This window comes from Vanellus vanellus, assembly GCF_965231255.1.
Source record: "Vanellus vanellus genome assembly, chromosome: 12".
NCBI classification, from domain to species: Eukaryota; Metazoa; Chordata; class Aves; order Charadriiformes; family Charadriidae; genus Vanellus; species Vanellus vanellus.
Genome location: NC_138917.1, coordinates 13,356,284 through 13,382,404, shown reverse-complemented (window position 1 = coordinate 13,382,404; position 26,121 = coordinate 13,356,284). Strand labels below are relative to the sequence as shown.

Below are 26,121 nucleotides of genomic sequence, written 5' to 3'. Positions count from 1 at the left end.
CAGTGCGCAATCACTCCGAAGGGACCAGAGATCTTATCTGGGAGTAGATAAGAGGGGAAGGGGGAAAAAGAAAAAAAGTAAAAAGTGAAAGGGGGGAGCAATGAAAGTCTTCCTCTGCAGTGTCTCCGGGAATAGGGAAAACCACGCGGGTGGGAGAAGAGCCACGAGCAGCCCGGCTCCCTGGGGAGCTGTGCAGTCTGGAGGGACGAGTCCGGATGAATTACACCGGGACCTTGCGGGTTTCTCGGCACCTGCCGTGGTGGCGTACAGCTCTCCTGCGCAGTGGGTGGACGCTCCGGACCTCCTGCAGGGTCCAGCTCTTCCCTTAGGAACAGCTTGAGGAACCCGTGTCGTTTCTGGTGATGGTGGTGTTCCCTTCTGTAAGCTATTCGATGAGCAAACAGAGAATGCTCCGGCTCAAGGTTGTATCTTTCCTTAAATGAGTAGGTTCACTCTAGTTCAAATTACATATCCTTGTATTACCTTTTTGCAATTATTTTTGCTCGGTGTAAACATTATTCTATCTGAGGAGTTCACCCTAAAAGCCGCAGTGACAAAAGGAAGATGAATAGTTGCTGCTTCTGTCCTCATATTGTGGAAAACTTCTGCGCCTTTATAGGAGACCCCATTGCATTTATCGGCGTTCAAATAAATGGGGTGCAGCTCCTGCCGCCCCGGGCCAGAGGAGGAGTGCTCAGAGCAGGTTTCAGAGCGGAGAAGACATCCGTACTCAGGACTGGCAGGTGCCAGTGCCTGACACTGGTTGCCAGCGCAATAGCCGCGGTTTTTCCATCCCGCATTGCTGGGAGAAGGAGAGACGAGCACTCGCTGCGTTTCTCCTCCAGGCGAACGATGGCCTTTTGGTGGTGACTGCAGCAATACCTGTGTCAACCGAAGCCCAAACAAGAACTTGTCTTAGATCGTGTGTGGGTGGCATGTGTCACCGCGTCAGGGCGGTCCTTTCTAATGACTTGTCTGGCTCTTGTCCCATCTACCGATGGATCTTTTCGAAGCTTGGAGGTACGTCTCAGCACAGGCAGTCTGGGCTATTACCTGTATCCAGGACGTTCAAAAGGTAAAATACGGTCTTTAAAATGTTGTATGTTTTATCACGTATCGAGCTCCGTATACATCACCTGTCCCCATTTCCTTGCACCGGCACACAGGTCTCCAACTCTGTTCCACATCGGGCAGTCGCCGTCCCCGTCTCGGGGTGCAGTGCTGGAGGTGGGCTCTCCTCCGGGGCACGAGACGGTAGCGGGGCCTCTACCCTTTAGGAAACAGAGAAATAGGGTATTAGTCAAAGCCTTTTAATAAATAGACAAAAGTAGAGGTTTCAATTAAGTGTGGCTTTTATTAAGTTTTGGACGATGAACTTTCAGAAAGCTGGAAGTAAGGCAATCTCGTGACCTAAATAATTACCAGACTTCCTTCTGTCTGGGGAAAATAATGAAATAGATTAGCTCAGACTCATTTCATGAAGAATTAATGGTGGAAAACATAATTAATGCCAATCAATATATGTTTGTGAAAACAAACCTTGTCAAACTTAATGTGAGTTTTTTTGATGGGATTGCAACTTGTTTTGGTAAGAGTAGCAAGTCGGGGTGGGAGACTTCTGTATGGCTTTTGTCTTTCTGCGGTGTGACATTTTGACTACTACAAGTAAGCTGAAACCAAATTAATGAATGATTCCAAATTAATATTGGGAAATTAATATACGGTGCATATTGAATGGATTAAAAATGGCCAATCTAGTAGGGAGCTATTAAATTGGAAGCGTGGCTGGTGGGTTCCGCGTTCCGTTAAACTCCAGAGCCTCAGTTCTTGCTCCTGACTCTGCCACCACTTTATGGTGTAACCCCGGGGACGTCAGTCAGCTTCGGAGCTTTATATTCCTGGTCTGCGAAATGCCACCCTGAGTCCAACCCCTTTCTAAAAACATTTCGAATTTTACTGATGGAAAATACTACGTATTATTATTAGTGGCATTTAGTGGTACAGTCCTGAACTGTCCCAGTTTTGATCTTATGTGTGAGGTATTTTTTATTGTTTGGGTTTTTTAATCACTTGCGTGGTGGAAAACCTGCCTACTTGGGAAGTTTGCAACTAGCCCAGAAGTTGTGGCTGGTAAGTAGATACACAGCCAGGAAGACAGTGACCCACATCACTCTGTAGCAATTTGCTACTCCACAAATTAGGCCCAATTGCGCAGAAATAACTTAATTAAAGCCAAACGTAAGATGATAAGTCACATTTAAAGAATGGGTGTGTGCCTCTGTGCTGAGGAGCAGGACCTCTGAAAGAGACCTAATGCTCAGAGGGAATACATACTTGAGGAACGTGCCATTTGATTGTTGGCTATGGGGTTAATGCAAGCTGTGGAGGTCCCACCAGAGGCCGCTGGAGGTGGTGCTGTCTGTGCAGGTAACGCTGGTGCGATCGGCGCTACCAGTACTGGCATTACAGAACTAGGCGAGTTTGAAAGGGTTCAGAGAAGAGCTATGGAAATGCTCGGAGGGTAGAAAGGGTGCCTTGGAGTGAAAACATCTCGGGGTTCGTCGTTAGGTTATCCAAGGAGTTTAGCTTGACAAGCACTTGGAGCACAAACTTTATGTCGAAGAGCCATTTGACAGAAGAGAGTTCTGCCTGCGGGATAATCAGCCATTTGCACAAAGTAATGAGGGTTTCAGCGGATTCTTCTTAGGTTATACTACACGAAGACAGGATATTTTTCTGAAAGTTATCATCTAGTTCAGCCACAGCTCTTAGACTCAAAGCACGGATTAATTCCGGGAAGTCCTCTAGACTGCACGAGTTTGGAGGTCAGGAGGAGTGATCTCAGTGGTGCCTTCTGGCTTTATAATCCAGGAATTGAGTCAATTAGTGATGTGATTTACTTTTTTTTTCTGTTTAATTCCAACCCTACCTTTCCTCTCATTTGTCTCTTTTCTGTTCACTTAGTTATTTTTGCTGTATCAAAGTTCCTCCTTTGCAGGATGAAAGAGGAACTCTGTGTTTAATTTAAGGAGTTTTTGTCTGATATTTCTGAGGCCAAGATTTGATCTCACATCAGTCCTAAGGCCGCGAAAGAGTTTTGATGCTACAGACAGCTTTGGGACAAAATCTGCTCTCATTTTCACCCCTGTGTGCTGCAGGCCAGGCTGCACCCACCTGCTGCCGGGGCACCAGCCCCGCTGCCCACCCGTGCTGTCCCCCGTGCCCTCCGTGGGGTGGCTCTGCAGCCCATCCCCAGGGGACGTTTCATCCCTCAGGAAATGGGGCGTGGGAGACTCATGCTGGCGCTCCGGTGCTATTGGGCGTGCAGAAAGGAACGCGCCGTACCACATTAGTTGCTAAATATCTGATTTTTATTTTTTTTTTTTTATTTTTTTTAAAGTTGAGGGTGTCTGCTGGGGAACGAGCAGTTTTAATCAGCTGAGAACCAGGAGCTGAGAGGGAGGGCCAAGCCCAGCGCAGAGGCTGTCAGAGGCCCTGGCGGGCAGCCCTTGCTTGGCGCTGCGATCACCGGAGGCGCGGAGGGATGGAGTGAGGAGCAGCAGTGTGCTCCGCGCCCGAAGCTGCGGGGATGGGCTGCCGCTCGGGCCGTGCTCGGCGAGCCGGGGAGGCTGCAAAAGTCAAAGCCGCGCGGCTGCAATTCTTTTGCCCCCATTCACCTTTACGTAGAAGGGCTGAAATTAGGCAGTTCCCCCTTCCCAAAACGAGCCCGTTTGCTGCGCAAGGCTTACAGATCCAAAGCGGCGGCTCTTTGGCGTGGAGCAAAGCCTCCCCGGCAGCGGTGCCACCTAAAAAATAAGCCCCGCGGAGGGGCGCAACGAGCCTGGCGACAGCTCCCTCTCACCTCGGCGGGTTTTGCAGCTTGAACCCGCGCCCCTGCCCACCCCTCCCCCGCGGCGCTGCCCGGGCGGCGCTCACACAGCGTCTGCCCTGCGCCACCCGCGGGGCCCCGGGGCTTCGGTTGGCGGGGACGGGGGGGACGGGACGCGGAGCGGCCGCGCAGCCCCCCCCCACCCCCCCCCGGGCGCTGACCGCGGCTTGAACCGGCGGCGCCGCGCTCCCCCCGCGCTGCGCTGCGCACTGGCGGCCTCGCGGTGGCGCTGCAGACCGCACTCCGCGCACCGCACCGCGCCGCAGCCGCGGGGGAAGGGGGGGGGGGGTGGGGGGGGTGGGGAGGGGGGTCCCGCCGGCGGCCCGCGCCCCCGCCGCCCCGCAAAGCAGCCAACGGCCGTGCAGATGTATATGGAGATATAGGTGTAAAAAAAAAAAAAAAAAAAAAGGTTTTCTTTCGGTGCAAATCGCGAGCGAAGGCGCAATAAGCCGTCAGTAATCTGCATTTTAATGAGACGTTTGATAGATTTTTAGCGGAGTACCCGGCTAAATAATTATTTCTGAGTTCCTCACTTATGGTGTAGTTAGAACTCTGTTTACAGCCCGGCTTTGCTTTTTTTTTTTTTTTTTTTTTTTTTTTTTTGCTTTTTTTTTTTTTGTTGTTGTTTTCTTACCCTTCTCATTTTGAAGATAAATCCTGGCTAATTTTGTATGAAATTATTAACGCGTCTTTCAGGTATTAGTATTTATTTGCCACTGTTTAAAAGCTATAGGGGTAGTAAAAAGGTAAAGTTTAGTTCATTTTGCTGCCGTGTGGCGCGTGACACCTGCTAAGGTGCCCTTGTGGTCCAAACTGCCAGCACAACAAGCTTTAGCATCTTAATTTTATGTTATTAACAGAATCTTAATATTATGTTAATAACTAAATCTTTTGCTATAAAACTAATCAGACTATTTTCTGAAGAGTTTTCAAAATTTAGTTTAAAGCTTCAGTCTTGCACTGCTCATTCAAGAAAAATTCTAATACTCCTGCTTGCTAGAATTGTATTCAAGCAAAACCAACCAAATCTTAATTGTAAGGTGTTTTTTTTTTCTTTTCCTTTTTTATCTCTTTTATTAGTTTGCCTTCTAGTTCATAAGTATACATAGTTTATCCTGATAGCCATTTGGAAAACAGAAGCGATATTGGCAGATGCAAGAAATATTTGTTTCTTTGCCTTCAATATAAATAATGATTTTTTTTTCCAGAGAATTTACACATGCAGAGAAGGGCAAAAAAAAATTGTTCATAATCGTGTACCTCATTTACCCAAAGAGTATGATTGTATGTGCAAATTAAACTATTGCATGCACATGGTAAATTAGATATTTGTGTGTGCAATTACTTAATTTGCATGTACAGATTAAGTTAGCCCAATTAATCACTATGATAGTCCAATTTTACACAGTCGTGAACCCACTGATGGCAGTAGCATTGTTTTGCTACAAATGCTGAAATAACGTTACAGTGAGATGGGTCCAACTTGTGCACAAGTGCAGCACGTGCTCTTGCAAAAAATCACTGACAAAATGCATTTTATAATGTGTCAGTTATCATCGCTTTTGAGGTTATGTTATTTATGAAAACCAGTTATAGCTATACAATATTTCATCAATTGCTATTAAGACCCCTACATTAGAACCATGCTTCTCACATCTGGAGCTTTTGTTTGGGCTAATTAGGGTGATGATCATGGATTCAACCTGTCTTGAGTCTCAGATGTATGAAGTGGGCAGATTAAGGACATTTGTTCATAATTAGGATTCCTAAAAGGAAATCTGGGAAATGCTCCTTTTATAGCCTTGTAGCAGCAAGGCTTCTCGTCGTGCACACACTCTGCGAGATGAGAACTGCATTTCTTGTACAAGTGTGGTGTGTTCCGTGCGCTCCTTTCAAGCCTGGTCTAGCGTGTGCATTCTCTGGGCATAAGTAAGAGCAGAATCCATCAAAATTTAAAAGCAGCTCCCTTAAAGGTACCGTATGCCAAATAGTGTATTTTCACTTCTTTGGGGACATGCTGTTTGTCAACCAAACGGTGCCCCATGTAGCCCTATGGACACATGTCCTGATGTATCCTCCTTTCCTTGGCATTGAGGTTGCCAGCTGGAACCCGTCTCACCCCTCACTGCCCCTTACGTCCAGGTGGTCCCAATGCACGTTCAGGGCTTTAAGGTAGTCATTACTGATCTAAGCATTTGCAACTATATTTAGCCTGATTCTTGCCATTGTTTTTTGTCTATTATTTTATTTAACACGTGTAGCCAAAATCTGGAACTCCTTCACCTTAAACATCTCTGATAATGAGAGGCGCCTGCTGAACTTTGACGTTCTTAATGTTTGTTGCCATAGGCCGCTTGGCCAAACAGGAACTGATGGGACCGGGGAGCTTTTGGCTTCCACCGCAGATGACACAGCTCCTTTCTGCTGGGGATACAGTGGCTTTTTTGTTGATATACTTATAGAGGTGACAGTCCTGGAGCCAGGAGAAGTATAGGGGAAGTTTTTCCACGGAGTCAGGCGAAGTCTGGCGTGTTGGTATTTAAGCTATGAAGGCTTGGCAGGGCTCAGGTTGCCTCCCCGGTTCTTCGTGCCCACTCGAGCACGTGGAAGCGGCTGCCGCAGACGCTTTGTGCTGGCTTGTTCCTGCCCCTGGTTGTCAGGCAGTGCTGCAGACAGAGCTGTAACCCCGTTGCTGGGACGGACTAGGCTGTCGCCACCCCAAAATGTGCAGCACGGCAGCTTTGCTGCGTGTGTCCGTGCCCCGGCGGGGCGGGGAGCGGGGCTGTGCGGGGCAGCCCCCCGTGCCCACCGCTGCGCTCGGGGGCTGCCCCTCGGCTCGCCAAAGCCAGCAGCCTGCTCCTTTGGGTAAAGCTGCCAGAGGAAAAAGGCAAAATTGCAGAGCACCTGTGAATTGTAGGATACATGTGATTTTTTTTTTTTTTTAATTAAAAAAAAAAAAAAACGCAGAGCTGATTTTGACCTGGTTTTGTTCTTTTTTTTTTTTTTTTTTTTTTTCCCCATGGGTAGGAAATGTGGCACTACATAGCGTGACATTGTTTCTCCAAGAGGACAAGAGGGGAAGGGGACGAGAAAGGAAAGTTATGGTTAAAGCGCGAAGAAGCAATATTTCTTCCAAAATATGATTTTTAGTATGTCAACATTTAAACGTGAATTGTTCTGATCAAATATTTACTGCTATCGGGAGCTGTGTAGAACATTAATCTTAATTTGTTTTTCTTTTTCTCAAAAGCAATGGCTCCAACATAGCTAGGAGATCTGTGTCTTTAAAAATAAATAATGTAGCAGAACGGCATATTCTTTGGTACAGAAATGCTAGCCTGTGGCATCTTCTGCAACTACAAAGCAGTCTGGAGCGAACTTTCTTCCCTTTTTATTAATAATTCCCTAAATCAATGAGGAATCTTTAAAAGTTCCCCTTCACTTTGCTCCCGCACTCCTCGCAGCTCCGGCTCTCGCTCACGCTGGCTCGCTCCCTCCCTGCCGCGTCATATACATTTGGATAAATCTGTGCCTGTAATTTGGGGAGCGGAGGCTGCAGCCTGCTAATTCTACGTGCAAATACAAAGCAAGTTTTCTCTTCCCTCTTTGATTTTTTTTCGGTTAGCCCAGGGTTTTGGTTTTTTTTCCTGAAGGTGGCAGTGAAAGAAAAAAAATAACTCCCTTTGAAGATTTAGGAATTTTATTACAAAACAGATGGACAAGTACTGTATTTTACCCATTTCCCCGTGTGCCCATGAGCGCTGACAATGAAAACTACAGCTCCTATAAAGTGCTGATCAAATTGTGAAAAGGTGGCCTTTCCCAGCAGCCTGGCACACTCTAGCATTATCCCAGCTTATAAATAAACGGATGGGCTGAGCCACCTCGGCTTTTTTTTTTTTTTCCCCTCTTAGTCCTTACCAAGATAATTGAGGATCATAATGGTGGGAAAGGACTGCAGTCATCATTCGCTGCCTGTCAGGTATCAGTACTCATCTTCGTGTCATCCGTCACCATTGAACCACTCTGTCATCTTTCCCCAGCCTTCAGCGCCGCTCCTTCTCATCGTGTTCATTATCTCCGGCTCCGACCAAGCCCCCTCCCCCAGCCCCTGTAAATGCATCTTTGTGCGACTCTCAGTCTTCTGATTATGAATCGATGATCATGTGGTGTAAGAGAGATAGATGGCTTTTAGTTCCATCTTGTCTTCTCTAATTGTAAAATATTAGTTACATTAGACTGTGTCTTTTGATTAATGGAACTTATTTGGAGTGGCCTCTCCCAGCCCTCCCCCTTCCAAAGTCCTCCACTGACTTTTGAGAATTGAGTGATTTCACTTAAAGCAGACAAATAGGCCCTTCAGCAAGGAGATAGCTAAGCTCGAATATTGCGGGCAAAGCAAGCTCACAGAGCCAGAGTTTGGGGGGTGGGGGTGTGTGTGTGTTTTTAAAGAAAGGCTTCAACTCTGGCTAGACAAATACAGACCATTTATTAACGTACATACAGCCGTGCTGTTGTGCAAATCCAGCAATTCTTATAAAGCTGCGAAACAGGACATAAGGCTGAATGCCTTCTGAATTAAATTAATCTGAGATAGGAATTAAGAGCATCCTCGCTTTCACTTTGGATGAAACAGGTCAGTCCGGAACTTTGATGTATTAATGCTAGCATGAAGTGTTATCTTAATACTCTCTTTTATACTTACAGGACATATCATCAACCAAACGTCTCTTCCTTGTACATCTGACACTGCGAGACATTCGTCCTTTAATACAGAATTTATCTTATTTGGCACTATTTACCTAAACATGGTCTGTTGATAAAGTCCTTGCTGTACAAATGGAAAGGCAGTTGACTAAATCCCTTATTATAAATAATCACTGTCTATCTTTCAGTGTAAATTCAAGGACATGTTCACTTTCAAGCTATCAGTTCAATTAGAAAAGGTCTATTCACTGTCGATGTCTATATCTCACGGAAATAGGAAAGCACAGTTAATAAACAAATCAAACTATTTTAAAAAATAGCACAGTGGATTATGAATTCTCGAGCCCATGCTGATGGTGACGCTGTCAGGACGCATGCTATACAAAAATATACGCAAACACTTTTATCTAAATTTTTTATGGTACCTTCAGGATTTAAACCTGACCTTTGTGCCTTCCCCCCCGGCCCGGCACTCAAATCTTCAACATTATTTCAGAAGACACTGCCTAGAACGTACCTTCCCTATATTAAAATTTAAAGAATAAGTTTATACATGTATAAAATGCTGGTCAAGCTTTATTCAATTTACTTCTTGCTGTTGAAGAATAGGAAAACTGGTTTGGGGTTGTGAACGCTTGTGTGTAGAATAACGGCTGGGGATGGACGCCTGCCACGCCGCCGAGGAGCGGGAGCGGGGGTTCAGGGGCCTACGGCTGCCCTTGCGTTTCCCGATTTTAATGGGACGGCTGGGGCAGTTTCCTCTTTCCGAAAGGCTCTCGCCCTGGTAGCCACGTGATTATAGAAAAATCTCTCCCCTGTCTTTTATAAGAAAGTAACTCTCTAGCCTGTAGAGTTACGGGAAATGCTTGAAAGCAGGCAAAGCTGGGAAAAGTCCAAAAAGAAACCCAGATATTTTTTTTTTTTAAATTCTTTTTCATATCTCATTTTATTAATCACATCTTATGGAATTTAAAGGAGCTTTTCCAGTGGCCTGGGTCGGGATACTGGGAGGGCTGCGAGGTCAGCCCCGCTCTCCTCCATCTGCGTGCAGCTCCAGTCCTCTGTGCGTCTGAGATCAGAATTTGGCTCCTGATGGGTATTTCCACACGGTATTTACCACCCTAGGAGGAGTGATTATATTTAATGGCAGAATTTCAGTTGACTTCTCAATATGTATTGAGTTGACCTTTAAGTTAAACCACAGATTAATTTTTTTTAGTTGTCTCTTTAAGTACATTTATAGACCTCTCTGTTCTGCTTAACATAACGGCGGATAGAGGAAAGTTACCTGGGTCAGATTATTCGGGGAAGTCAGAGGAATTGCATGGCTTCTCCAGAAGGCAAATATTTTGGCCCCTTCTAACCATTGTATACATTAGTTTTGTTGCGAAATGATTTTGGTTTATACACAGAGACACCCAAGTGGGTATCAGCTTGCTTGAAAGCCCAGAGCCTGCCATTGATTTCATATAAATAACCCTCCTCGCTGGAAGACGATGGAAGTCAATGAAGCTTAGGCGAGATTGCGTGGCTCTCCCATGGGCAGCAGGGCTCGCAGCAAGGCTTCGGGGTGCTGGTGGCAGCAACCATCGCCTCTGCGCTGCCTGCCGTGCTGGGGTCGGCTTAAGTTCTTCAGAGGCAGGTGCGGATCACTTTTACTCTAAATCATCAAAAAAAAAATAAAATACCCAAACAGCCTAAATGGACGCTTTGTGTCCCGCTGCCCATGGAAGTGTCGACACCTTGGACTTGTACAATTTTATTCAAAATAATATCCTCGGTAGGACCCAGTCCTCTCTGTACTGACTGCCACTGAAGTTATTGGATGGGGATTTGGGTTTTGTTTAACATCGAACGGATTTGCTGCATGTTAATCATGTGCCCTTTGCTGGGTGGCAATGCCTGGGTTTAGGGACACGGGTAAGAGCTGGAGCCACCCACCCCTCAGCTCTGGCTGTCGGTTACTGGTCTGCATACAACACGTACCGCAACCAGCCAGCTCCGGGGCACCAGTAGTGACGCTAAAATTACCGGCCTCCCAATTAACAGCCGGCGGCCCCTCGCTGGCCAAGGGGGCTCCAGCCTCTGCAGGCGATGGGCTGGTGGCCCCTCGCGCACTCCCCATCCTTGGGGCCCTCTGACCCTCTCACACCGGGAGCAAGCACCGCATAAAAATAAATGCAAAAATAAATACAAAAAGAGCGTGGATTCGAAATGAACCGATGTAATGTGCCAGCTTTTAGCCCCAGGCGAACTTTCATGTCTCTTTTACGAATCTTTGTGAGTAAGCGTTAGGTTACGAGGCCCCAGCTCGGAGACCACTTCCACTCGTGTACTGGGTCGGCACGTGCGCGCTCCCACACGAGTCTGTGGGATGACTTACAGGCTTTATAGTACGCGTAACCTTCAGCAATTTGCTGAATCAGGGCCTAAATACTGAAATATTCTTTAATAATGCTGGCTCCACAATGAAACTCTAGAAGGCACATTTCCCTCTCAGTGTCTCTCCATAAGACTCATCAATGATAATGGAGTTACATTAGGCACATCTAAAGTTAATTATATAGTTACCTCCCTCTTGGCCCCTGTTTGTCAAAGAGAATATGATAAAAAAAAAAATACCTCTGTCTTCTAAATTCTTTTTTAACTTGAATTTTGATCTGCCATCTAGACAAAAGAGTAAAGGGCGCACCAGGAAGACCTTGGGTAGGCTGGTCTGGATCTTTGTTCGTGGAGAGCTGGCGTGGGAAATGTTGTGTTAAGAAAACCTGCACAAAAAAAAAAAATCTATGGAAACCAAAACAAAAGAAATATTTAGGGCAAGTTGTGAATAAATGGTAACAAAGCTCTTCCTTTTTAAAATTAAGTGGGTAGCTTTTAGGGACGCTGATGTATTTTGGAGTATGAGTTTAGAGCTATGCTTCACCTGGAAAAAACGGATGCTAGTATTCACTAAAAACTCAGGAACCGATAGTGTGGAGATGAGGTTGAATGAAACAGTAGCTCTAGAAATTCTTCAGTTTGCTGCATGTTAAAAAAATCATTTTTGTGTTTGTTTATTTGGTTGTTTCACAGGATCTCACAGTTAAATATGGCGAGCCAAAATCCTCTATCCCAAATGCAGGTCTCTGAACGTCTTGATTTTGATATACGTGCACGCTGCTGGGGAATGCCGGGTTTGTCTCGGGATCCAGTAGCTTTGACATACTCCAGTTTACTGTACCCGAAGTGTGCTCAGTTGCTAATGCGTTTGCATGCAAGAGCACTGTGCTTCAGCGTGACAGCTAAGAAAAATGCCATTTTATTTTTAATTGGAGCAGGATACAATTTGGGGGAAAAAAAAAATATAAAAAACCCATCTGATACTTTGTTAGAGATTCGTTCCACAAGAGTCCAGTCAGAAACCTCCTAGTACTTAATAAAGTCAAATTCCTCGCTGAGCGTTCCCGCGAGCTCCCGTGGAAGCCAGCGGGAGTTGCGCACGAGCACCGAGGGCAGCGTTTTGCCCTTAGGACTGAATTTCCCAACTGACTATTCTTTTAGACTGTCTTTTGATTAACAATCTGTTTGCAGCAGGCGAGGGCCGGAGAGGCAGCGCATACCCCCACTGTTCAAATCTGTGGCAAAATATTTTCCGGAGAGCTACTTAATAAAAATCAACTTGCTCCAATAGTCGTTGAGAAATACCTCAACTGTTAGCAATCAATCGAGGGCTGAGTTGGGGGGGGAAAAAAAAAAAAAATACAAAAGGACATCAAAGAGGTTCTCATTCCCAGTCTATTGCTCTATTTAAGGGTCCTATAATTCGGTGAGGTTGTGTGCTAAATAATTTGTAAGCCTTCAGAACATCCAGGTTATTGTTTGTGGACAGATGGTGCATCACATTTTATTGCTTATTCCTTCTGTGGTTTCTCATATGCAGGACTGATGTGCACTCTGAAGTCTTTGTTTCCTTGCTAAAATCTCTAATCTAAAACAGGCAATCAAGCACACAGACAGTGCTTCGGAAAGCATAATCATAGTTTTAAAGGGGGGGAAAAAAAACATTTCGGCTGCAGTTAGGAAGCAGATGTGTTCCCTGAAAATGCAAAAGGTTATCAGAAGTATTAAAATAGGAAAATAGAGATGGAATTCGGGAGCGGCGGGGCGAGCCTGCGTTTTATTTCAGCGCTGCAGGGTAGGTGTGCCTTTTCCGAGGCTACCTGCTTTGTGTCTGGCTCTCTGTGGAGCCGGTGCGGTGAAAGCCTTCGGAGACCGGCTTTCGCTTCCACCTTTCCCCCCGAGATTGGCAGCCTTTGTCTTTTACAGGCGAGGAGCAGCCGTGTTGTGATCCTGCAAGCGCGGCTGCCCCGAAGAGTTAAATCATGTTGATATACAGGAAGGAAATGGAATAGACTAACTCTACTCTTTTCTTCCTACGGATTTTTCTTTTTATTCGGAAGATAGAATTACTGTTTGTAAGCATCTGAAAGTCATTAGTGGCTCTGCAGTCTGTCAGGTGCCGACGCAAAAAACTGCTGAAACTGAACGGGTTCCTGTGCGGAGTGCTGGGAATTTGTCATGTGCTGATGAGCAGTTATAATAATATATGAGCAAATCACAAGCATTCTGCAAATTAATCAAATTTTTTTCCCCCTTCTCCCTTGTCTCTGGGAGAGTGGCTTTGCCGGCAGACGTAGGTGAAGCAGTTTTACTCACAGATGGTAGCTCTGGCATCAGATGGAATTTATATAACAGTAATTCTGATTTCCTGCCAAAGTAGCACTGAAAACACCAGGGAGATTGTACAAGACAAGTCATGTGGTTTCGCTGAGGTTGTTGTGGGAAGTTTAAGGGGGGAAATCTCAAATTTTCCTCTTTGCATTTATTGTTTTAGCCTGAAGGGCCAGAAATCGTACGCCATTCTGCCATAGGCGAAATCCAACGCGTCTTTTTTTTATGAATCGCGCTGAAAGCGTGCTTCCCAGCTGTTGAAACTGCTGGCGGGGAGGCAGCCACATGACTCCGCATCCTTTCCCTTTCCTTACAAGGATTAAAGGAGGGAGGGTTCAAAAGGTTGCTGCACTACATGGTGGAGCGAGGCAGGGTCTCCCTTCCCAGGAAGCGATGCCATGTTCACTTAGCTTATACTCCCTCTGGCATAACGAAACGGGGGGCGGGGGGGGGGGGCTTCCAGCAGCTTCGGCAAGCGTGCCCGCAAAGGCTCTTCCTCCTCATTGCGACGGGGGGTGTTTTCAATGAAGTGAGTCGGGGAGATTAAGGTCATTAGTTGCGTCTCCGCCGGCGTTGCCAGTCTGATCGGTAAAGAGCGGAAACGGGGGGGGGGGAGAGTTTCTTGCCCGATAAGGGTAAGTGCTCGGTGCACTTCTTGTACGGCCGAAACGTTGGACCGCTTTGACGGCGGGTGCGATCCGGACCTCGTTCGCAGCAGCGCAGGTCTGCTCAAACCGCGGGCTCGTGACAAGGGCGCGAGGACGGAGTCGGGCCCCCCGGCTTTTGAGCCAGGGGGCGCTTTTAAAAACGAAAGCAGTCTTCCCTAGGAAAATATTGCGCTGGTTTTTATAATAGCGGCGTATTGAGTAATGCGCGGGGCAGAGCAAGACTGCTGTGACACTAAAAGAAAAAAATAGAGGCGAGCAGCACGGGAGAACTTTCAGGGGCTGTTTTTAATAAAGAGGTGAATTCTTTCTGCAGTAGGAAAAATGATAAAAAGATGGCGTATCAGCTACATTATGCAACAAAGTAATGCTGCTGTGTTTTTATAATGTAAGGCACTGCCCATTTGTTTTGGTTTACGTGACTGCAGTGAAATAAGTGGATTAGACTGAAACTTTAGCATGCTTCATTGCAGCTGGTTGCAGACATCTGTCATTCCTCAGCCATACATTCTGGATCATGCCAAGAAGAAAAAGCAAAGTCTGACACCTTTCATTTTAGAGAGCCTTTTATAGAAAAGAAAAGGAGAAGGGGAGAAAGCATTGCCTTTGTGACTTAATAAAAAAGACACTTTTTCTGCGACAGCATCAACTGTACTTTCCAGAGGGAGAGGTCCTGCAAAGCTAACGCTCAGTTTGTTCTTTGCAGCCTTTTAATTTTTACAGTTTGAGCTCCTGATGTGTCGAATGGGATACGATAAAAAAAAAAATCGGTTTGGTTTTTTTTCTCCCCGAGACGTTAGCCATACGTACCGGTGAGAGGTGGGCTGCTGCGAGTCCCCGCTCGTGGGAATTCAGTGCGGTGGTGGCACATAAAGCTGCACCATTGCCGATAATGAGTTGTTCTGTGAACTACACTTGCAAAATCCCATAAACAGATAACAGTAATGTTTTAGCGGAATGATCAGTGGGGTTGTGAGCTACTCGCGGATAATTTGACATACCAGCTAGTAGTGAGCTGGATATTTATTTACTTAAAGCGTTTTGGTTTTCCTCGGTCTCTTTACTCGCTTGCCGCTGTAGACAGAGAATCACGAGGTATGTGACAAGTTATAATGTGATAAAATACCACCTGAATTGCCCAAGTTACATAACAAAGAAACAACTAAAATAGAAGGAGAACATGCTTAGCCTAAGTGACATCATAGAGGCAGGAAAGAGTTACTCCCGCTTCAGCAAACGCTATAGCACGTGCCTAATTCCACCTCTTCCCGGGCAGGTGCCTGGTGGGCCATGGGGCTGGCGGGGAGGCCCCGGACCCTTACCTGGCTGCGTAGAGGGGGACGGGCCCGCACGGCCCAGGCGGCGCGGCCGGCCTGCTCGACGCCGGCGGAGGACGTGACGCATTGAAATGTGGGCAGGAAAAATTTAGAAAGCCGAGTAGGGGATTTTCTAAATAAATAAGCTCAAGACAGTCGCCCAGAGTGAAAGAGGAAATGCTATTGTATTTATGAATTGCTAGGCAGAATAAAGGATACTTGGTCGCGAAACAGCGCCACTGACAAGGCCTTTCCTATTAGCACCTCTGAGTTGCACGATCTCTTTTTTACTAAAATCCCGCTGCCACCAGTACAGCATTTATTCTGGGAAATCATAGGCACATTAAAGTCAAATCGAGCTTCGTTCCGGAAGTCCTAAATGCTCCCTGAAATAATAAATATTTACTGAGACAATTAAAAAATATGACAGAACATTAGACAGAAAACTTGTGAACGACCTAGTAGGAAAACTGAGATATTTCGCTCAAGGGGCTTAGAATATGAATGTAATGTTATTGATGTGATTAAAAGAAGTAAAAGAGTGAATAGACATAACAATTAATCAAAACATGTAAGTAAAGGCAAAGGTGGGACTCTGAACGTGTAATTTTGATAATCGGAAGAGCTCAGGGTTACTTAATATTAAAGAAAAGCCTGCCACCTACCTTCAAAATACATTTCCTTAGCTGCAGCCTACTTGGATCCCCAAAGCGCCGACGGCAGAGAAGGCTGTCGGAGGGCCATAACCCACTTGCTGCCCGGGCTCGGGCACCTCTGCCCCCTGGCGCGGGGGAACGCGGGCTGCAGAGATGCAGGGATGCGCCCGCTGTGCCTCTGGGCTGGGGGAGAACGAGAATTGGTACCGGAGCGGGGCGCGTGGCTGGAGAGTAACGCTTGTGGTTTTGGCCCAGCCGTTGTGAGTTAGGAATTAGGAAGGGGGTTATGATTGGGGGATTTGTAAGTTGTCGTAACCGTTGCCATTATAAATTTAGTCAGGGCTGGCCTACTGTTTACAACAGGTACCCAGTGCCCTTGATAAGAACTCTGTCCTCTACTTATGTGTATAAACCAAAGTAAATAAATATGAAAAATTAAATGTAATTAAATTTCCCAAAGCATGGGACAATGATAGTCTGGCATTTCAAGCTCAATCAATGACAGCGTTCCCACTAACCTCGTTTGGAGCCCGCTGAGGCACTGGGCTCGTAACTCACGTTGTCATGTCAAAACCCAAACTGGTGTGCCGTCGTGCACTGGGTGCTGCACCGCGCCGGGCGGCCGCACCCACCGGCAGCGGTCTGAAACACACACGTCCTTAGAAAGCAAAGCCTTCAGCGGGTTTTCAGGAGAGGTTTTGTTTTCCAAGTTTCACATAATGTTTAATACTTGTTTAGAAGGACCTTTTCAGCTATTCTGCTGGTGCTTTTCCTCTTTTTCAAGAAAAGATGCATTTCCTTAAATCAAAAGTCCCTGTGTGAAAAGCTTACTCTTCTGAAAAAGACACAAATTCTGTGCTAAGTGTCTGGAGCTGCTACTTTATCAGCTCTTCAAGAAATGCGAAATGTTTGTTTTCCGAGGAATTGCAAATCTCCATTATACCGTCAGTGACTTCGCTAGCCATCTTGTAATTTGCTTGCATTTAGTGTATTGCAGTGGGGTAACAAGTTCCTCGGTCTACCTCCAAATAATTACAGTTTCTATGAACTATATAACAAAGGTAACGGGTGTTAAATTAATGGTTTTCCATAATTTTGCGATAGATTAGTTTAATAAGTTAGAAACATATGTATGAAGGAAAGTGATAGAATTTTCTACTTGTGTCTCTTTATCGTGAGCGTCCAGGTGGTTGTCAGCCCTGTGGTGCACTGATTTACCTTTGGCTTCATTTGGGCTCATTTGTTGTTAGTGTTGTTTTTTCTTCTTTTCCTTTTAAAGGAAAATTTAGTGTGTGATAATTAGTCGTTGTAACCTTTTTGAGACAGGAACTGAACAGTTACTTTAAGTGCAGTTTTTATTTTAGGGGGAATGTGTGAAACTAACTTAATCTTTTAATAATATGTGTTAAAGACAAAGTGTAGCATCAGCTTCTGGTTTTCCCTGCCATCTTTAAACCCTTTAGTGTGCTCATCAGCAAGTCAAAATAGCTATTGAGAAACACCAAGCACTGTATATTATAGTATAATCAAGAACAGACTCCATCTTTGATGACATTTCAGGCAAGCCGTGTAGGTATCCGAGGGTTTAATTCGATCTGATGAATGAAGATTATTTTTTTTTTAAAGTAAAAATCCTGGAAATAAATTAGTAACAGATTAGGTATTTCCATTGTCCAGCTCTTCTGCAGCCAGTGAACGTTCAGTCATTTGCCACCCTGCTACTGCAGGGCGCCTGGGGACCGAGGGTCCATCTCGGCAAAACACCAGGGCTGCGGTGCTGCGCGGTGGCTTTGGGATGGGTCTTTACCCCAGACTTACCCTCCCCTCGCTAAGATCTTTCATAGAACCCAGGGGGAGAGAAAGGCTTCTTGAGATGGCACTGCAGAGGTTCAGACCCGAGCTGCCCCTGGAAGCGTCTGCTCTGTGTTAGCGAGGGAGGGGGGGGGGATTTGGGTAACTGCTCTGGTGCCTCTTATCGTGAACAATTCCTCCGCTTGCTCTTAGGAATTTTTGCAGGATTGAGCCTGGTAATGAAGGAAACGGAGGGTGGTCAGGGGGCTGCCGTAATTTTAGGTGTCCCATGGGAAATGCACAACCCAAAGCCTTAGCTTTGGTAGATGAAAGTGTTCCCAGGCCTTCCTAAAATGCAGATAATTATGCTTTTGTGTATATGCTTCTACAGTAAATCATCAAAAAAAGCCTCAGACAAGGCTTTTTGGTTTTATGGCTTTTCCTGGTCAACATGAAATAGAGAGTTTTTAAAATTTAATTTCCTTTTTTGTAATCCAATAAACATATAAACTTCACAGAATATTGTAATTTTCCCAGAAGACCATCTTGGTTGGTCCTGGACCTGTGTGTAAATAAACATATACTTTTAGATTGTTTTATAAAAACTTTTATTACATATGTGAACCTGATTGGATGTACTTTAATCTGTCTGGTATTTGGGGAGTTTCATAAAATGCATATTTTGAGACCAATAAAGTGGAACGGCTCAATCAGAGCCATTATTGTCTATTGGACAAATATATTTATTCAGCATTTTCCCACCCATACCGTTATGCTCCAGATCAGAATGGCTGCTTTAGAGCCATTCTGCTCTCCTGGGTAGGGCATACAGTACTTGGGATGTTTGCTGTGGATAGTAAATGTATTTATGAAAATTTATACGTTAAAAAAAAAGGAAATCGCACTAGCCAAGATTTAAATGAAAATAGTTCTCCCTTTGCAAATGCTTGATATTGTGCTATAATAGCGTTACTTGAAAGTGGCAGTGTTCACCAAGCCGCCTGGGACCCTGGGGCTGCGCTCTGAGGAAGCCGTGAGTTCAGCCCAGCGGTCACTGCCAGAGAACCGGAGGTGCTCAAAAAGTCTTTTTTTTCTTACATGGAAAGCACACGGCCATCATCGCCCGCTGTTACTTCTGAGGCAACACGCGCCTCATCTGTCGAAAGGCGATTGTACCTCAAATACAGGCTCGCTTAGGAAAAAAAAAAAGATTTAAAGCAGCTCTTCTCGGGGGGGTTCAGGCTCACTGGAGGTTCGAATGGGGCTTGCTGGCTTTGCACTGCAGTAGGCGGGCGATTACACGGACCGTTCTACCAGCAACGTTGTGGGACCGAGCATCTCGGTGCAGGAGGCAGCGGCCGTCCACCCTGAGCCACGGCAGCTCAAGCCCGCCTGGCTGTGGCTGGAGGTGGTCCTGGCCGTTTGGGATTGCTACAGCAGCCCAGGAGGTCAAGTCCAGATCTTCAGTGTCCAACGTCTCGGCTAAAGAGATTTGCCTCCAAGAAATTCAAACCTCTGAGGCTTTTCAAATATTTCTCAGTGAGGGCGTAATTTATTTGTTTTAAAGAGGTAATTGCTGTTGTTTTCTGTTTTCACCGAAAGGATATTCTTAAACCAGGCAAAGAAATCTGAAATGAGTTTGCCGTATTGCATTGCAGTAAGTGCTGTAGCCATTGGCCATCTAAGGAACACGTTCTGTCAGATAATCATGGCCATTTTTGCATTTTAAGGGAACAAATGTCATATCTAAGAAACACATTTTATTCGGGACTTAATTATAATTTATAGTACATTGCACAGCATTTGTTTTCTGTTCATCATTTTATTGCTCTTCCGCCTTTTCCCTAAATTTATGCATTAAATTCTGTGTCTGTGTGCCTGTATGCGTGTATCTGTGTGTATATATGTACACATATGCAATATAATAAAAAGTGGTGTAGTGGGGACAACAGACGGCTTGCGTGTGATGTATTATTGGCATTTTTCTTTCAAATTACCGTTTTCTTGCTGCTTTGGGAGAAAGCCATGATTTTGCTGTGATTAGTACACTTTTAACAATCTGGAATGAATTCCTGATCTTATTCATGTGACTCGTCCAATGCCCATTTTTACGTTTTAGTGCAAAGCCCTACATATGTGCCTGTAATACCACAAAAAATAAGATGTTTCTTTGTGGAAATTTTTATAGAATTTGGATGCCGATCAAATATTTTTAGAAGTGGAGAATTAATGCGGCTTGACCATGTAAATGATTTTTTTTTAATGAAAAAGACTTTAGCATTCAGCACTCTTTTTCTCTCTGTCTCTCTTGTTTGTGTATTGCTTTGTGCTAATCTTAAATAATGGATCCATATCGAAGTTAATAAATTAGTAACTATTAGCAGTGTTTGGATTACAGTAAGTAACCCCATGACACTTTGTTGACATTGACTTTTTATGAGTTCCAATAATACATTTTGAGTGTTAAAGATAAGACAAAGCGAGATAGGTTTGGCAAATATTTGAATCCTTAACACCCCACGGGCCACGGCTGTGTTTGAATCCAGGACCCCTGCTTTAAAAATACTTGCCTTTATCTCGTCCTAAACCCCAGTCTCCGAGATCCTTGTCTTTCTCCAAACCTGCGTTTTCTGGCTCTGTTCGGCTGATGCACCACGTTGGGCTGCATCAGTCATGCCATGTTATGAAACCTAACGCGATGTGACTGATGCAGGCTGACACGGTGTGTCACGAAGCAGCATATCAGATCACAAACTTGAAAGAAAAGAAAACAAACTTTCTTTTTTCCCCCTCCTCAAAGCCTAAATTAACAAAGCAGCATATATATTTTTAAAAAGGTGGACTAGTTTCAAGCGTTGAGGGATTTTTCTAAATATCGATCCCCCCGAAAAGTTCTCCACCCTGAGCAGAAACTACCTCCCATCCACGCTCCTTGTTCTCTCCAGGGTACAGTCGAAACTAGCGGTGATGATGAGCCTCGGTCATCTTAGCACTGCTGGCGTTGCTGCCTCTCGTTCTGGAAGGTTTAGATCACTTTCTGAGGAGCGGCTTCAGCAGGTGCCGGAGGTAATCACCCTTCCTGGGGAAGTCCGCACCTTCTGAAAACGTTCTTTAATTCCAGCTACCATTGTTGCCATTTTAGCTCTGCTTATTATTATTTTCTGCTGCTCCATTTCTTTAGAACCTCAGCTTCAGCCTAGAGGATTGCCAAGTGTCTTCACCTGCTGGGTCACAGACTCCACAGAACGTTGCTCCGCAACAGCAGTATTTCAGCTGCAAACAGTATATTGTCCTCGGTCCTCTCTTTTGGATCTGAGAAAGATGCACCATAGTTTGCCCCCCTTGTTGGCCCACCTTTAGTCTAATTCTCCTTACTACAAATGCAATGCATTACACATTATCTCCTGAACTATCGGGAAGATTTCTTTTTTTTTTTTTTTTGAAGGGCTTTCATATAATTTTATTGGAAGATATATAGTGGGTAAAATATATATGAACTGTAGCTTGCTAAGAAAGAACCTACCAACCACTGCTAGATAAAACATTATAAATTTATTGCCAACTTATCTGGGAAGGGTTATTTTAAGAGCCTGCTGCCCACAAGTTTTTGAGCTAAAATTAATGGATAGGATACCTAAGAGAAATGGGCATTTTCCTTCACCCCTTAGTTACAAGCAAATTGCAGATATTGTTATCTTTGCAAGTGAGAATAATCTCTAGTTTTTGTACTACTTCTGCTGTAAACAATGTACCACTTGCTTTCCTGTGACCCTCAGTCTGTATACATATTTATATATTATTCATACCGGATTAAAAATGAATGTGCTCTTTACCACAGTTGTACTGCATAGTGACAATACAAATTAACTTATTGTGTACTTACTTTTCACAAGGCAGTGATGTGAAATTTTGATGGCCTGAAAAAGTAAGTCGGGGGGGGGGCAATGCAGAACTGAATCCTTGTAGGTGCACTTTATATTGTCTGATTTATTAAAGTACATTGGATTAATAAATGACGTTCTCCGTATGGAATTGCATGGGTTTGAACTTGGTTTGGCGATGGGCAGAAAGAGTTCGCTTTTATTCTGGCACGGGTGAGGTTGTTCGCTCCATCCATGCTTTGCGGATCCCTTGCTTAGAATTTCTTAGCAGGAATGGATTAGGAAGGCCATTTAATGATAGCTGCTCGTGGGCTGAGCATTACGAGCTGCATGGTGACATCTCACGCTGTTGGCTGCTGGTACCAATTCTAGCTACAACTGTCCAGTGTATTTCCATACTACGTACGTGATGCTTGAGGGGTTTGGAGCGGGGCTGATGGGCTCGTTGTGCCTGCTCGCTCCTGCAGTCCCATCGCGCTCTCTGTGCTCCCCTGCACGCTGCTCTGCGAGCAGTTATCAGGGACATCACATCCCCCATGGTACATCCAGTCGCCGGCCGTTGCAGCACACAAGAAGGACCAAATGCACGGGATATCTTTTTTCCTTTTTCCATAGCATCAATAAAAGCAGAGTAAGTAAGGGTGGGGGGCAAGTTGTACCTTTTGTCACAGCTTAGCAGAACATCTTCTGTTCATAGCAAAGGAGACGGTCGTCAGATGGTCAAAGGAAGCTGGAAGGGAGCTGGTGCTGCTGGTGTGGATAGTCTCTCACCTGGGTGGAGGTGAGAGCGGCAGACCTTTGCCTTTTGGAGAAAGGGAAAAATCGCTTCACTTCTTCATGGAGCACGTCTCCTTCCCCTTCACCCAACATTTCTCCCACTTCGGCCAAGGCATTTTGGCACCTCCCCAAGCAGGGCAGGCAATAGACCCCTTAACTCTGCCTGGTCAGAGCATTACGCAGGAGGGAGAAAAAGGAGAAAGAGTCCAGAACTCAGCTGTGAATTCTAGTGATTTTGTCTCTGACAAACAATGGGGGGATGTAATGGTTTTCTTAGGGTTTGGTTGGGTTTTTTTCTGAGTTTTCAAATATTTCTAGATTTTCTGAAACAAAGAAAATTAGACTTTCTCTGGACCTTCTTCGTATCCAGTTTTGAGAGTGCTTCCAGTTTTCAAAACTATTATATTCAAAATTTTCCAAGCATATTTGTGCGTTTGTATTGATTTTAGGGCTGACTCTAAGAGGCACTAGGGACACCTTCAGTCTCTTTGTTGACTATTTACTCATATCTTCCAGCTGAAATTCTTCTATAAAAGCCCAAACCAATTTCTGTAACATTATCTATGTAGGTTTCTTCCATTGCTATTGCTATGAAATTTTCCACTGAAATTTGACTTTGTAATGATTAGCAGCTTACAGATTTAATTTCATTTTCCTTGACAAAGTTGAGGAAAATGTCTTTCTTTATCCCCATAGAGAACTAGAAGATCGACCCACACTCCATCCCAGGATTTATGCGTAAACGTGTATGTTGGAGGTCTTGGGGGGTGGTCACACTTCTGGAAGTCTTCAGCTTGTAGAGGTAAAGGGTGGAGGGGAGCTTTCCATCCTTGAGAAAGGAAACGTGCCTGTAGTCCTGCGGCATAGGGCTCAGGTACCTGCGCACTGGACTTAACACTGCGTTCCTCTGGGGAGCGAGCAGTACGTTTTGGGGGACTCAGCCTCCAAGTGGCAGTTTTGATGTTACGGTAAAAAAGGCAACCCAGAGTACTAATTTGAGCAACCCAGAGCACTAATGCCGGCTGAGAGGAATTTACCCTGCTAGAGTGTGCCGGCAGCGGCGCGAGGTTAAACCCGGCAGTTATCCAGGCTCCCGTCTCTGCTGAGAGGACTACGGTGGCGTTCCCGTTCCAGTACAGGTAACATGGGACCAGTGCACAGCAAGAGTCTATTTGCTTATCTGTTAAATTCCCACCTAAAAGCGAGGTGAGATGGTCCCGGTCCCTTCCCACACGGCGGGAAGCACAGCCCTCCTCCTGTGCTGCGCCAGCGTCTGTTTTATGCCTCCTCGGTAGTACCAGGACAGCAAAGGAAAATGTGCTCTTCAAATGTGGAGATAGGGTATTGTTTTTCACTTATCCTGGCTTTATGTAGATGGTCTGGCACATTTATTTATTCATTTATTTGAGCAAATTAAAGCAAGCTAAGCGCATTTGACCTCAGATGGTCCTGGTTTAAGTTAATTTGAGAGACAAAGCTCATAAAGTTCCAGTAAAACACATCAACAACTTCCCAGCATAGGTTGAAATGTGATTGCTGAAACATAACCTCCAAAACCAGATACAGCACGGAGATTCAAAGTCACAATAATCTAAAAAATATGGGAGAGTATATCGATAGCCTTCCTAAGAAGCCATATCTTTCATTCATGCCTTCGTTTCGCAGTCGGTTGCCGTTTCACCCGCAAGAAGTGCATCTATCAGATTTTGTGCATTAACATTCCTTTTCTAATCTAGCTTGGACGTTTTATTTTAAAGCTGGTGATAACCTCGGGCCCGGGTCCAGCAAACGCTTATGTGCTTGCGTATCTTTACTCACAGGAGTAATCTCACCGGAGTAAATGTTTGCAGGTTTGAGGCCTTGGTTATCTCAATCCGTTATTTCTTTCCATTAAAAAGTAATCTGTGTGATTAAAATAAAACATGCGATTCCTTACTCGGAAACCCACCCAAAGACAAAGTGTGTTTATTAGGCTAAGGGTCTGCACATTGTCATCCTTGAGTTGCACTTCAATAAAAAAGATAATTAACAAATGTAAAAGAAGGCAGTCTGGGACACGATCGCCCTGTATTTACAAGAGTTTAGTTTGGATTGCAGGCCGACGGATTTACAGCTGCCTCTGAGGAGGGACACGAAATAGCTGCGCTTCTCCAGGAAACCCAAAGCAGAGATTTTTTAAAATGCTGACCCTTTAACCAGACACGATGTGAATAGCACGGATTTCATGTCCTCGCTGCAGACACGCGGCGATGTCCTCCGTACCCCAGGAGGGACTTCTGCTGGGTGCCGGGGAGGGGGGGGGCTCTGGCGCGGTCGGTTCTGTCAGGCTGTGCAACGGAGGGCGGGGGGGAGGTTTGCAGGCACCATAAAATCCAAAACTAACCGGGCTCTCGTCTGTCACACAGGTCACAGGCCTTTCCAGTGCCGCTACTGCCCGTACAGTGCCTCTCAGAAGGGAAATCTGAAGACCCATGTTCTCTGCGTCCATCGCATGCCTTTTGACAACAGCCAGTATCCCGACCGCAGGTTCAAGCGCTCCAGAGTTGACTCCGAAGCTTCTGGGAATTCGGAGGAACCAGGAGCTGTCAAACCGGGGAGCTCGGCAGAGCTAACGGAGGAGGGCAGCAAGGCCCAGGAGTGATGCAGCTCGGCGGATCCGTCTCCGGACTGCGGGAGCCTTTTACACCGGCTTTAGACGTGCGTTTGGGTGAGGGTCGGCGAACCGCCTTCCAGCCGAAAGAACGGCGTGCGAATTCCCAGAAGTGTACAGGACGCTGAGAACATTCAAATATATGTATATGTGCGCGCACATATATATGTATTTGCACACACACAGAGATATTCAGTCATACACACATTGAATATATATCTACATACACACACACGCACACAAAATACCCACATTCCATACGTGTGTGTGTGTGTGTTTAAATATATATATTACACACGCAAAATAAATTTCCAGCCCTTGAAAATGGCTGCTAAACTGTTACCTGGCAACAAGTACTTCCAAACAATGTAGGTGGGATAATAAAGTGATTTAAAAATGTTGGGAGGCCGTTAGTTATTTAAAAAGCAGGGCAATTTCAAACTTTAAAGTGGTCTTTGTCCAAAAATAATGCTCTTAACAGAAAAATGATACCGTCTAAACGATTTAGCGTTGCCTTGAAGATTGAGGGGCTGTGTTTTCATTGTTGAAAACACCTTTATAATATGACACCAGCTGCTGTCATTTGCCTAGCATAGTAATGAGATGTGTTGGTAGACTGCCATGGTGCCAGTCTGACTGGAGCTGTCATTGCAGAGAAAATCAATTCAAGTGGTGTTGCGACTGCAGTATAGGAGAAACCTTAGACGGCCCATAAGCTAGGGTCTGTACTGACCTATACTGAAACGTATTGTGATATTACCTTTTCTTTTCTTTTCTTTTTTTTTTTTTTAATACGCAGCCAAATGAATCAATGGTTAGAAAAAACCTGCAGCCCGATGTGTGATTGCAGATTTGAGATGTAATTCCATTTTTTGTAATCATCTTGCAGTATTGAGGGAAATGCTTTTATTCCTTTTTTTTTTTTTTCCTTGTTGATGAAGAAGTAAGTTGCTATAAAAGTAGAAGTACAATATATAGAAATATTGTTTAGTGAAACTAGTCAGCCTTATTATAGAAGGTGCTGGTGAGAAACAGAATTTTATTACATAGAAGGTTGTTGGTTTTTTTTTCTTCTT

The 26,121-nt window shown here is 45.0% G+C and overlaps 1 protein-coding gene across 1 annotated transcript in view; it reads left to right on the top strand.

Moving 5' to 3' along the window:
• The window catches only part of ZNF536 (zinc finger protein 536), a gene marked incomplete at its 3' end in the record, with an annotated part of 187,265 nt that extends 162,229 nt beyond the window's left edge, over positions 1–25,036 (top strand). Inside the window, exon 4 of the mRNA XM_082489395.1 lies at positions 24,801–25,036. Coding sequence (XP_082345521.1) covers positions 24,801–25,036 — 236 coding nt within the window. The remainder of the gene's footprint in view (positions 1–24,800) is intronic.
• Positions 25,037–26,121: the final 1,085 nt, after the last annotated feature.